General features: G+C 36.7%; 1 protein-coding gene across 1 annotated transcript in view; it reads right to left on the bottom strand.

Annotated features, from left to right (window-relative positions):
- The window catches only part of N4BP2 (NEDD4 binding protein 2), a 31,382-nt gene extending 18,548 nt beyond the window's left edge, over positions 1 to 12,834 (bottom strand). The window contains exons 1-7 of the mRNA XM_062492723.1: positions 12,783 to 12,834; positions 9,468 to 9,807; positions 6,400 to 7,627; positions 5,441 to 5,565; positions 4,185 to 4,273; positions 2,609 to 2,685; positions 694 to 849 (exon numbers count right to left, since the gene is read on the bottom strand). Of these exons, the coding sequence (XP_062348707.1) occupies positions 694 to 849; positions 2,609 to 2,685; positions 4,185 to 4,273; positions 5,441 to 5,565; positions 6,400 to 7,627; positions 9,468 to 9,684 (1,892 nt within the window). The 5' untranslated portion in view covers positions 9,685 to 9,807; positions 12,783 to 12,834. The remainder of the gene's footprint in view (positions 1 to 693; positions 850 to 2,608; positions 2,686 to 4,184; positions 4,274 to 5,440; positions 5,566 to 6,399; positions 7,628 to 9,467; positions 9,808 to 12,782) is intronic.
- Positions 12,835 to 13,439: the final 605 nt, after the last annotated feature.

Raw genomic sequence — 13,439 nt, 5'->3', positions numbered from 1 at the left:
TTCTATACCACCTCACACTGTTGCTGGAGCAGGAATACCAAGAGAAAAGGGGAGCAAACAAGCAGTGCATGGTTTGGGAGTCTCAGTGGGGGCACTGAAGTGGGGAGTGCCATTCTTGAGCCATAACACTGTGCATTACAATACACGATCCAGACTGGCAACTATACAACAGTCCTGGATACAACCAACAGAAACCTAGGCAAGTTTAAGTCAGGGATACTGAAGAGCAAGTAGGTAACCTGTTACTACTGCACAAAGAATCCACCTTCTACCACAAAGATATAATCTAACACCAACATACAAACTTGGAAACAGTAATTTGCTCTTATTTGGCACTACATTCTTCTAAAAACAATTAATAGACTTTAAGTGCTTTGAATCTATAGCGTATATCTGACAACATTTCTAAGATAACAGAAACTCAGTCAAAACTGGCTTCCTGAAAAGTAACACAGCCATAATGGGAGACTTTCAAAAGCACTGGAAACTTGACTTTGCTTGATTGCTCATTTCAGTAAATCCTGAAATTCTTAAAAATTAAGAAAATTATGAAGGGAATTTTTTTGTTATTTAGCTATCATTCTTAATGCATTCACTGTTCGACACTATTACCCAGGTTTTGTTGCTTAGAAGCCAAAAGGCTTCATTTTCAGCCTTTTATTTGATGCTACAAAGCTAGTGGAAGAATCTAACCTCTGGCTTTCCTCCTGACAAGGATCTTCACTCCAACCAGCAGCTTCTGATTTGTCTGGGACTGAAGAATCCAATATTGATCTAACAGTAAGGCAGCGTTCATACCGTTCCAACATTTTTTTGATCTTTTCTTTAGATACACCATGAATGTTTCTCCTATGAATTGAAATCAAACAAACCAAAAAGGGACATCTCAGATTTATGAATTACAATGACATAAGAGAATAATTTAATAATAGTTTAATAAATTTAACAGTTAGCAAGACTAACAAAAGAATTCAGGGAGCCAGATGAAAACCTGTGAAACAGCAATTCTTTCTGTATCAGTACACTAAGGCATTGCAAACAGGACACATCAGACAAATTTCTGCTCCACTTCTCCACCCCATCTGGTCTCCCTCTACTGCAGTTGGATGTTTTGCACAATACTAAAATCTAAAACTGTATACTAATAATACATCATCTTCAAATAAATTTCAGAAAACACACTATATCAGATCCTGACAGCGATGCAGAATATCAAACTGGGTACAGAAGACTTCTGAATTCAGTCTTCTTTCTTTGGTTTTGCTAAACTGAGAACTTGCTGAGCACTGAAGAAAACCTACTCACCTACTATTCTGGACACCCTTTGGCCAGAAATTTTCACTAACTGTTAAGCACCACCTAGCACTGTGTTCTGCTGCAGTTCCACCTAGAACAAGTGAATCTTGCCAAGTATAGTAAAAGAGAAATTGAAAATACAAAAGAAAAGGTTTAACTTTTATTTTAAGAAGGAAAATAATCTATCTCACCTCACTGAAAAAGCAGCCAACCTTAAGGTAAACATGCAAACTCATATGACAACAGATACTACAAAATCACAAAATAACTTCTGTTGGAAGGGACCTCTGGGACCTCTCATATCTCAGTCTCCTATTCAAAGAAAGTACAGCTAGATCAGGTTGCTCAGAGCTTTTTGTCCGATTTTGAATATCCAAAATGACTGGAAGTCTACAAACTCTCTGGGCAAACTCTTTCAGTACCTAACCACCTTTAAAATAAATGTTGGGCTTTTTTTTTTATGTAATCAAAAGTTCCAACTTGATGATCTTTGGTTTGTCCTATCCCTGCACAATTATTTTTAGTCTTCTCTATAACCTTTCAAAAGGCAGCTGAAAACAACAATATGATTCTTCTTCAATAATCTCTGTTTAAGGCTGAAAAAACTATTCTTCCTCAGTTCCGTATCACCTGCAAATTTACTGAGAGTACACTCTGTCCCAGCATCCAAGTCATAAAAAGGACATTAAAGAGTTGCAGTCCTTCCCCACAGGAGAAGTTTGTGTCCAAACTACACTTTGGACAGTGATCATAACATTTGAACCTGGCATCTAGCCAGTTTTCTCATTATGTTTTCTTATGTTTTATTATTCACTTACATAGGGTTTATGTCTTGGTGATTTCAGCCCTAAGTAACAGATGGTCCTGCTAAAGAAGAGCCAAGCATCAACGATGATACACAGAGGTTTGTCCCTCTTAGGCCACAAGGTGCTGACTGCCCTAATTTCAATGACAGCAGAAACACTTCAACTAGAGCAACAGACCAGGATGCAAAAACAGCCCCAACATGACAATTTTTGCAACCTCAGTAACCAAAGTAACAGTCACTATACCTTACATGCAGAGAACTCTAATAAGGCAAACATTACTGTGTCTATTGCTAATAGTACCTTTTGCAGGTAACTGAAGTGACAAAAGATCTTATAATACATACACACATACTGAAGTCCACAAAATATAATTTAAAAACTACTTATTATCACAAAAATTTTGACAGATACCTTGCTACTTCACTAGCAATTATAATAAGTGACACCTTTTTAAAAATCATAGTTTATACTGCCCAGTATGTTATTTTCCTTTACATTCTTACCTTTCAAGTTCTTTTGGTTTAAACTTCCACCAAGTGTCTGGTTCTCGGAACATTACTTTGTATTTGTATTGCTGAGCCTGAATAAAAGAGATATAAAACAGAACATGCCATATCACCCTTATTTCTATGAAAAAGCACACTATATGCCTAGCTTGCTTCTTCAAAGCTGTTTTTTGCGTTTTTCATACCTATTAAACATTTGGAATAACACTTTTGTTCAGTGTTGCACTTCAGTTTATATAAGTGAGATTTTTTTGAAACACATATATGTATTTCTCACCGTAAAATTAAATGTGTGCCATGATGTGTCTTCCCTGAGACAATACTGCAAAACATCTCCTCTTTCCAGATACAGCATGCATGTGTATACACAGCCTCTCCAAGGCAGAGTGAGGTGCACAGCTTACATTCAGAGCTGACCAGATGTAAACCAGTTCCAAAACAAGCAACTCAGTTACTTTAGCACAGCTATTGTGGACAGCCTTCCTGCCACATGGGAACTTGACCAAACTGCAGGTAAATGGTTCCTATATAGTCCAGTTTCATCATGACAGAAAAGGAGCCTAAAGTCTAATCAGATGAAACACTGCAAGTACTGCGCTGTTTCTACCCATTCCTGTTTTCAGAAAAAAAATTATCACTGTACCAAACACTGCACTTCTGAAGAACTCTTGTTGCATCTTGATTTCAGTATACAGCAAAATGAAAGACATAACTTATACAAGAACTGCTAATTTGAAAGTTGTTGATAAACACAAGGATAACAAAAGAAACATTAACAAAAATTATCGGTGTTAAAGTCTCACTGTTCATTAATCCATCAGCACAAGCAGCATATGTAGGGTATCTGCTCAAAAGCTCAATTACATATACTACACTCTCTGCTGTATTTCTGTAACAGGCAAGGAGAAATCCAAGATCTACAGAATAATACTTGTTTGCAATGTATTATTGCATTTAAATAATGCTGTTCTAACTACCAACCAATATGGTCAATGATCAATAGCAAAATATGCTCTGGACTCTAAAAGGGCTGATGCACATTTAGAAACTATTAAGTGAAAAGCTGGGATCAGTTCAACAAAAAGTACCAAGTAAATCTGCATCACTTCAAGCAAGCTAGCAGTATTTGGTAACTCTAGCCTCCAGCTGGTACCTGCCTCTACATCATATTTAGGATGAAACTGATTTTTCAAGTTTTACAGAGCATCACACTACTCATTCATTAGTGTTGATTACATTTTTAAAGTAGCTTCTAATTTTACTGATCATATAAAAGAGGAACAAAATTCAGTTTCTTCTTCAACATTTGCTTTTGGCCCCCAGAACAAAGCATTTGCCTTTGGATTTTGGTAACTAGGCCAGGTTAATGCTCACGTACCACATGACACTGAGTCACACAACACGACACTGGGCAATATGATCCCATGCAACAATGCAACACTTTTTTTTTTTTTTTACTCCAGACTTCCTTGTGGAGTAACAGCTGAATCAAGAAAGACACTCCATTTTAAAACATATGTCGTTGCCATGCTAGTCAATAATCTCTTTTCACTGGTCAAATTGTAATACTAACCAAAGTAACGTAAGGCTTCATCTCCCATGCTTGTATGTTTGTGTTGTCAATTATTATAGGAGAGATTCTCATTTCAAATGCTTCTTTGGCTGAAAAATACACATGTACAAAACAATGTAAATACAGTTAATTTCATTACAATAGGATGAACATAATATTAATACTCATTCTCTAAATTTGTTCTATTTTTACGTGGATAATCCTAATGATTAACCATTGTGTGAAGAACTCTTGCCATAGCTTAATCTGTTTCAAGGCCCTCAATTTCAGAAATCCCCCCCTCACATGTAAAGCTACCGAGATATGGCATTAGCTTTTGAATTAATACATGTATGATAATCAAGGAATGAAAATGCAGATGTAAAATGCACCAAGATAACTAATCAATCAGTAAATTAAACTAAAAAAACTACATGATCACCTTAAAGTGGACTTCTTTGTTGCATACAAAATTCTTGGCTTTATAACAGTCTTAAGATTAGTCCACTCTGTAAACTGCATAAAATATGAAAAACCGAAAGAATTATTGTAATTTAATTACACAGTAATAAAATGTATAGAACTACAGAATTTTGAGACAGAGCACCATGTTTCTGTAGCCATGTTATAATGTGTTTGAACAATCACAGTTCTTGTTGAATCCCACATTTATTAATTAGTTTCTCCACTGGTAGAAATTTGACAGCAGAAAAGGGATCATGGTTCAAATTTAGTAAGTAAAAGCTCAAAAAGAAATGTTCTATGGTGAATTTAGCAAAGGTCACTGTCAGAAAAAAAACCCCACCCAATTATGAAAAGGGGAAAAAATAATTTATTCTGTCTTGCTCTTCTGATTTTGTTTAGATTTGACAATTTTGTGTACAAGAGAAAAAAAAGATAACGAAGAGCACGAAGATATCAGTATATTATTTGTATCCTTATTACTTACTACATATGCAAATTATGGATCATCTCAGAAGAAATATTTCTGGGAGATAGTGTAGGTAACCACTTTGGAAATGGGACACTACCCAAAATACATACCATGATAAAATCTGAGGACAAAACATACTTTTCACAAAGACACTGGCATTCCTAATTGCAAAACACACAATGAACAGATGACTTCTGAGTTTGTGCTCATATTCTTTTTCTGCACATACTAAAAAGTACTTCTGTTATGTGTTCCTTGCCATGTAACAAGCCAGGCAGATCTTTAAACAGCATACAAGCACTGAACTGTAAATGAGCAAGCTAGTCCTTTATTTATCTCTCACCTCGTTTCCTGTTCCAGTCATGTGCTTCCCCTAAACAATCAGGGTCATAATGGTATTGTCCATGTTTGTAAAAGTAATCATCAGTACTAAGGATGATTCCATCTGGATTATCCTCAAGCAAATTCCTGTGAAAGATCAAGAAATAAACAGCTTTTTCCCCTTCTCCTCCCAGGTTCCAATGTCTACTACCACATATACTTTAGTCTCTTGCACAAAACCAAAACTATTTGGAATGGAAGCAGCAAATGTAGGTAACAGGAGAAAAAAAAATCAACCTCCAAGCAAATACAATCGATGATAATTTTCCTCCTTTGTTTTTTCCAAAGGCTGAGGATTATCAAGGGGAGAAAGCTGATATACTTTCCCTACAAGTTTCTCATTTCAAAACAAGGGAGATATTTTTCCATCTACATGTAATGACATACTTTCACACTGATAAATATCCTGTCTTAATTGCATAAAATATTTAAAATGTCAGTCAAAAGGAGTCTAACTTCAAACTAGGCTTTTAGAGAGTAAGAAAAGAAATCAAAAATTCCCCAAGAAGCTTCACATATACTACCTATAAAAAAAGTCATACAGTGAAAGGGGAATTTCTGTCTGTAAAGACCTGGCATATTTCCTTAAGTCTTACTCCAAGAAAACATTCTAAATAAACTGGGACTGAAAGAATACAGCAGACCTAACACTACAGCATTGATGCTCTGCTGACAAACTCCTTTGTTCAGTGACAGAAGTTAAAGCTCATCATTCCTACTTCAATTTCTACTAGGAAAGGACCTGCAAGCAGCTCTGCTCTCAGCAGTTACTATTACCCATCACACTGTGTGTACTGTGTAGATGGCAATTTAGGGTTTATGCATTACTATTTACAAGTGTCAGAAAATTCTCTCTGTCTGTGCCAAATCTTGTACACAATTAAGCAATTTTTTTAGAAGCTCACAATATAAATGTTCTACCTTGCCAAATATGATTTTCCTGATCCTGGAACACCTCTGAGAAGGACAAGTACTTGACCTATAAGTTGCATCTTGTTTCTCATCATGTGACAAAAACGTGGTTGCTGTGCTTGCGAGAGGTTCAATTGTGAGTTTCTATCTTGATTTCCCCATACCTTCAGAGAAGGGTTGCCATCCCAGGCATTTGAAACCACTGGGGAGGAAAGAAAAAGTCCTTTTTCCGAAGTTCTAGAGTTAGAAACAGGTCTCCACTGCCCTGGACCGGCAGCCACAGGAATTACAAAGCTGTGACTTCCACTGGATGGATAAAACACGGGAGCCATGAGATTCCAGTGCTGTTGAGATTGACCTGATGGTGTAGAAAAATGTACGTTATAACCCTGCTGAGTTTGCTGAGTATCTGCAGGCTTTTGTGTTTGGAAACTGGATGTTTCAGGAGAGATATACGCCTCTGGAAGAGAAGCACTCTGGTAGCTGCTAAAGGCAGTCACTGCATCTTCATGTTGTTCCAGGCACCTTGAATTAGGATCTCCAGTAACAGCTACTCCAAGTTCCATAGGTCTCTGGGAGGACCCACAAGAAGCAGCAGTCATACTACTTTGATCCAAAAGAGTATCTTGTGTCTGATCAGAATTTTCACTTATTTCTCCATTTGATAGTTTATATACTTCTGAAGCCACATCATGCTGAACATGTATTTCCAACAAATCAGAATCTTCCAGTATCTGTGCAAAACTGCCTGATGAAGATGGTGAGCTTGTCTGGACGCTCAGCTGACTCACTGGTGGCTGGGAACAGCAGGAGTTTTCTAAAACCACATTATTTGTCTCTGCTTGCTGTGGAAAAAGTAGGGCATTGCAAACCGAATCAGATATTTCCCACTCGGGAAATTTGGTAAAACCATTGTGTTCCACAGGGTGCTCAGGTATTATTTGGTCATCTGCAGAATTAGGAAATTCCTCACTCAAGCTGTAATTCTGAAAGGCAGTTTCTAGTAAGGAATTCAGGTCTCCAGTCAGCTGCACACCAGGTGATAGGATCTCTTCTCTTGCTGCTCCAGAATAACTATGTGCTCCAGTACATTCCCTCATTCTTTCATTTTCAATAGATCTTTGCTGATTAACAAGAGGTAATGATGATGCTGCTAAATCAAAACCCAAGGTTTTTGAAGATGCTACTCCTTTGGCATGGGTGGACAGCTCTAGAAGATGATCCATAGCATTTTCTACTGTTGGATAAGAAAACAGAATAAAGCATGGTCAACTAAACAAACCCAAGCTGATGTGCATGCAATTTTTTTACTTGAAGAAGCATTTACTACAACTAAAGAAACAACCAAAAGGCAGCTCACCAATTCACCTTGAAACATATCTTCTGAAACTCCCTTGACCTACTTCTCATTAGAATTAAAGGCATATTAAAAGAAGTAAAGACATATTAAAAAATAATAAACTTAACAATTACTAAGGAAATACTGTATAAAAATACTGATTTTAACTGGAAAAAATATCAGAGCTGGATGTTTAAACAGAGAGATTAGAAATAAGTATCTCATATAGCTGGAATAGTGTAAAATTAACTAGAAACTCTACAAAGGATGAAAGAGATAAAAGCATGCAAAGTATGTTCCCTATGGCCCTTTAAAATGTCCTATCTAATATAGCCTGAAAAATTCAGTATCTGCATTAATTCCTTGTAAAGCCACTAAATGGAGCAGAGGGTGCCACTGATGAACATGAACAAAATGAAAAGCAGGCACAAACATCATCTGAGCCCAAAAGCTAAGCTTGTGCTTTCCTGAAAGACAGTGTAGCAAAAACTTTAAGTTCACATAAATACAATTCTGTCTGCACCCATTCAACAAAATCTTTGTCATCCTTCCAGCTTCCCTACTGTATGAATAACAACTTACTGCACTCAAACATGATAACCTTTCCAGTTTTAAACTACTGTTAACAGTACAAAGCTATGAACTCTACATGTTTACTGCATTCTCCAATAAGCTTTAGAAACTTATTATGATAAAGGCAAATCTTATTACAAGTTCAAAGCAAGAATCAGTAATTCCATGAAATTTGTTTTAAAATGAACAACAATTACAACAGCACTCCCACATTTGTTCTTAAGTTATAAACTCTGCACAATTTAGGTAATAAAAACAGTCCTTTTAATGGTTACCTAGCTTTCATACATGTAAAAAAAATGCCAAAATTTGCTTCCTTTGCACTTATTCTTAAAATAACTTCAGTTAACCACATCTGATAATTTGAATACAAGTTGATTAAAATGCTCCATATATGGCTTATTCCCCTGACATGTAAGTTCTCATACACTGCTATCCAGCACCTCATGCAGTACTTTTATCATAAGCAAGTGCATAAGACTTTGTGCATACAGAGGAATTTTAAAATCACAAAAGAAAGGGAGGGACTGGGCATAAGTAAGAAAATAGTCTGCCAGGAGAGTCGGGAATGTAGGTTGGCAGAATGCACGGAAAGAAACTAGTTCCTTGCTTTAGTTCCACTAAGGGTGCAGAGAACTAAACACAGCAAACAGAATTTATCCTGCAGAAATTAATCCTCAGTGGACACAATAAGATGACAATGCAAAATAAATGTAAAACAAAAGCTCAGTTCAAGCATTTATGGAAAACCAAATGCTGCCAGGACTACATATGGCATACCAGCAAAGAAGTGTGATCTAGAACGTAAAATACCCCTCCAGCAGAAATAGCTTAGGCATCTTGCAGATAGGGCACAGAAACTAATTGGAAAAACCAGATTCTCCTCACAACTCCACCCTGCCTGCTCCATGTCACAGAACAATCCACTCTAAACAGTACCTCCATTTATGCAGCACACTGCTCCGTTTACCAGCCTCACAGAAACATTGTTAAACTTGGAGAATCTTATGTGGCTGTAAAATTTCAAAACATTACTACTCACCTACTTATTAAAAGTTAAAGTCACAAATATGATTGCAACACCCACACCAACCTTCCTGGTGTTGCACTAGTTAAGAGCTATCTGCACATGAAACAAAACTCATGTCAGCTATGTATTATTTACCTTTAAAATCACATTCAGACAGAACCATATAAACCACACTAGGATCTAGGTCAGAAAACATCTCCGACATGCTGTTGAAGAGCTCTTCCTTATTGACATAATGCATTGCTTGTGCCACTAAGTGGCTTGGGTCCCCCTGGGATACAGCAATAGCAGTTCTGTCAGAATTGCCATTCTTCTGAGAAGGACTCCCACCAGTTTTCTTCTTCCTTGGCATTTTGTTTTCTAATACCCAGTGTGCTTTTTGTTTTGATTTGTTCACATGGGGCTGATGGCACCAAGCTTAAAAATCACAATAAAAGCTCTTCTAACTGGGATAGACCAAAATGAAATTGCAGACCTGGAATTTAAAAAAACAAAAAAACCAGAAAAATTTTAATAAAATACATAATCACATTTCCATGTCTTCTATTTAAATAGTTAAAAGATAGAAAAAATACGTAAGCATACAGGAAAGCATTTTCTAGACGTCTGCCTTTCTTCTTTTCAAATGGCTGACAGCTAGAGCAGCCTTATTTGCCAGTTAACTACACACTGAATTTGTGTCTGGAAGGCAGAACAAATAAAATGCAGCTTAAAAGAGAAATCCAGAAAAGTAAAGTTTGCAACGCCAGGCAGCCAGTTCACAAACATTCCTTTGCTACTGAGTGTGGGGCTGTTTGTTTTCTTTTAAAGAGCTGAGCAGTTATTAGCTGCTTTAAAGTTGTTTATTGTAAAGGCACATCAGTCTCAAAAGGCAAAGGGTCCCAAGTGTTAAGGTGCATGCTAAAAGTTTTCAGCATAGAGTCCTAAGTAGAAGTAAAGTCCCAATTAGAAGTAGAAACAACTCCTGCTGCAAGGCCCCAGGAGGGCTGAAGTTGCAGCTGCAGCTCCTGTCTTCTTCTGGGCAAGGATGAGGGCAGTGAGGGGAGAGAAGCAAGAGAGAGCATCTCTCCCCAGTGCACAGATTCTTACACACAAATTACCCAATAAGCTAAAAACACGAATCTGAAGCATTTCTTCTTAACCTATTAGAATTCTAGTTTTTTAGTACAAAAGTTTACATATAAACTATGTGTATAGTATTTCTGTTCTATCTAAAAATGTGTAAGCAATATTCTTACTATATTTTATTATGTCTAAAACTATGTTTTGGAGCCTTTACGGAGACCAGTTTTTAAGACTTGTTTTCTACACTGGTATCTAGGACTATGTTTTTCAGCTCTCACTGCAGCCTGTTGATCTCTCTCTGAGGAACTCAGAGAGGCTTCTGTTTCAGACTCCAACACTGAGGACCAGTTAACATTATGGACCACCTACGCGGTGTTAACATTTAGAAAGTACTCCTCTAAGGAAAGTACTGGAAGACATAACATTGCTACCAAATCTTTCAAAAGTCTTTCACGACTTCCCCCCCACCCATGATATTTTAAGAATAAACAGAGGCTCTTCAGTGTTCAAACAGTGGCAGTGAGGTTGAGGAGTCTGCAACCCCACATATTCTCAAAACCTGACCAAACAGCCCTGCTTGAACCAGGCTGTTTCATAGTTTGCTTTATTTTAGTTTTATCAGTATCAAAGCTCTGTTGAAGTGTTGTGATGATCATAATAAACTAACTTATATTTTATATAAATAATTCTTCAGAAAACTAGCAAACCTTAGTAAGATTCAGAAATCTGAAGTTAATTACAGCAAGGAGTCACTTTTACCAATAACAATTACTAAGTAGGCCATAAAATACCTGGTTTTATATAAAACAGGTATTTTGCCAGTGATGATCAATTCAACATGAGCAGATAAATAAATCAATGGCAGCACTTCCACTTTCACTTAGTCCTTCCCTCCCTGGATCACTGTCACACAAATGACAATGCCAGATCAGTGCCAGATTCAAACAGCATTTCTCCATTATCCTCAGTCAATCTCTTCCAACAACCAAGAGATTGAATGTTCAGCAGAATGTTGACTGTTACATTCTCAAGTCATAAAAATTTACCAAAGCAAAACAGACAACTCTAGGATTCCAGGAGTTTCTATCATGTGTAAATGGACTTTAAAGAGACAAACAAGACTGATGTCTGAAACAGTAACAAGGTCAAGGAAGTCTGAAATGCATGACAAGGAAAACAATACACAGGAAAAGGAAGAAGCAGACTTCCAAAAATAAAGGAGAAACCATGGTGGAAAAAGCTATTTGGCCAGACTGAGCTGGGACAATTGCAGCTGTTTTTTTCATGACAACTTTTTTGGTTCACCTCTCTGATTAGCCATCCTTACACCATTCTTTATTGTCATGAAGAAGTATTCAATGATCAAAAAAAAAAGTTACAGGCAGTCTTGTTTTTCTTCAAACTTCTGTATCTAACTGATTCACCCTCCAGCCGTAGAATAGGTTGTCCTAACTTGAACAACGTTGACAGTTCTAAAAAATGTGATTGTTCCTCAGTAAAAAGTTCAGTGACAAAGGAAAGATCTGGCAAGGGACAAAGTTATTCACGCACCCTGACATTACTGTGCAGCAACAGTCTTTAAGCAGAACATTTCAAGTGTTGCCAGTGTTTGAATCCAGCTCCCTTATAATGATCAATCCTGTAAGGACATGCTGCTGAAAAACATGCTCTGACTGCAAGTCCTATTACATGTAATATCTCAAGTATAAGAAAAGAAGCAAACAGGTAGTATTCAAGAGCAGATGGAACACACGGAGGAAGAAAAATACTAAATTACTTTAGTAGCTTACAAATGAGTTAAAAGTTGATACCAAAGGTATTCACAAAACTCTCTACATCAAAGAGATTGCATTAGGAAACCATTAGCAGCAAATATATTTTTTTACACTTATTTTGTAAGTAAACAAACAAGAGAAGTATTCTAACCACTACTGAATGTTTACTAAAAGCATTAGGCAGAATAAGACATTTCTGGTTTAACTGTGACCAAGTTCAAATGGCAAATAATTCGCTTCATTTTTAAGGACAGAGGAAGTCTCTAACCTTGACACAACACAAGAGTCAAACAATATGAACAAAGCTGCCCAATTTGCATATATTTTTAAATTTCTCTGAATACTTTAAGGTAGTTAACTCCATATATATAAAAGAGGTTGGTTTGGTTTTGGTTGGGTGGTGGTGACAGATTTTTAGTTTGGCTTGCTTTCAGGGTTTTTGAAGAATTTCTTCATTTCAAACTATAAAATATTTATCATGTAATGTCCATGAGAACCTTCTGGCTTTAAAAAAAAAAAACAAACACATGCACATATACACTTGCAAGCTGGGACTGGAAAACAAATCTCTATTTTCAATATATAAAAATAGCAATGGCACAGAACTTACATCTTCAGCTTCACTGAGTTGCCCCACAGTGGGTCCTTTCTCATCTTTCCAAAACCACCACTGATGGCACATTTAATAAAGATCTGCTGTTAAAAACTGTAATACACTCTTCTCTCAGGAAACCATACTTTCTAACATACAAATCAGATGTCAGCAGAAGTGGCTGCTTCCTCCTGATAAAGGAATAATCAGAATACAAGTTAATAGTTGTATTTTGCTCACTTTAAGCAGTGTTAACGCTGAGCAATACACTTAATAGGTTTGAATAGAATAAGCACAGCTAATATCTTAAATAAGTACCCAAAATATCAAGCTGAGCTCAACCGCAAGTTTTCCCAAGGATAAGAACATCTACCCGATTTCAGTTTTTAGGTGATTTCTTATCTTAAAAAACTGGCTTACACCAGGTAAAGAAATAACATAGCAGAAGAATTAGTTAGAAATAAATGTAAGTTTCCACACTTGCCATTCCACTTGTTTTTTTGCCACAGTTCTTAACCATCTTGAAAAGGTCTACAAATCCATGCTGGTGAAGATTACATTCATTCCATCATATGGGAAATTAGGCAAATACAACCTGGCACATCAAAATAAAATTACGTTACTTACACAGCTTATTTGTATAGTCCTCCTGATGCTAAAGATCTCCAGTTCATC

Source organism: Cinclus cinclus, chromosome 5 (genome assembly GCF_963662255.1).
Source record: "Cinclus cinclus chromosome 5, bCinCin1.1, whole genome shotgun sequence".
Classification (NCBI taxonomy): Eukaryota; Metazoa; Chordata; class Aves; order Passeriformes; family Cinclidae; genus Cinclus; species Cinclus cinclus.
Note: the sequence above shows the minus strand (reverse complement) of the source record. Positions and strands in the feature narration are given on the sequence as shown.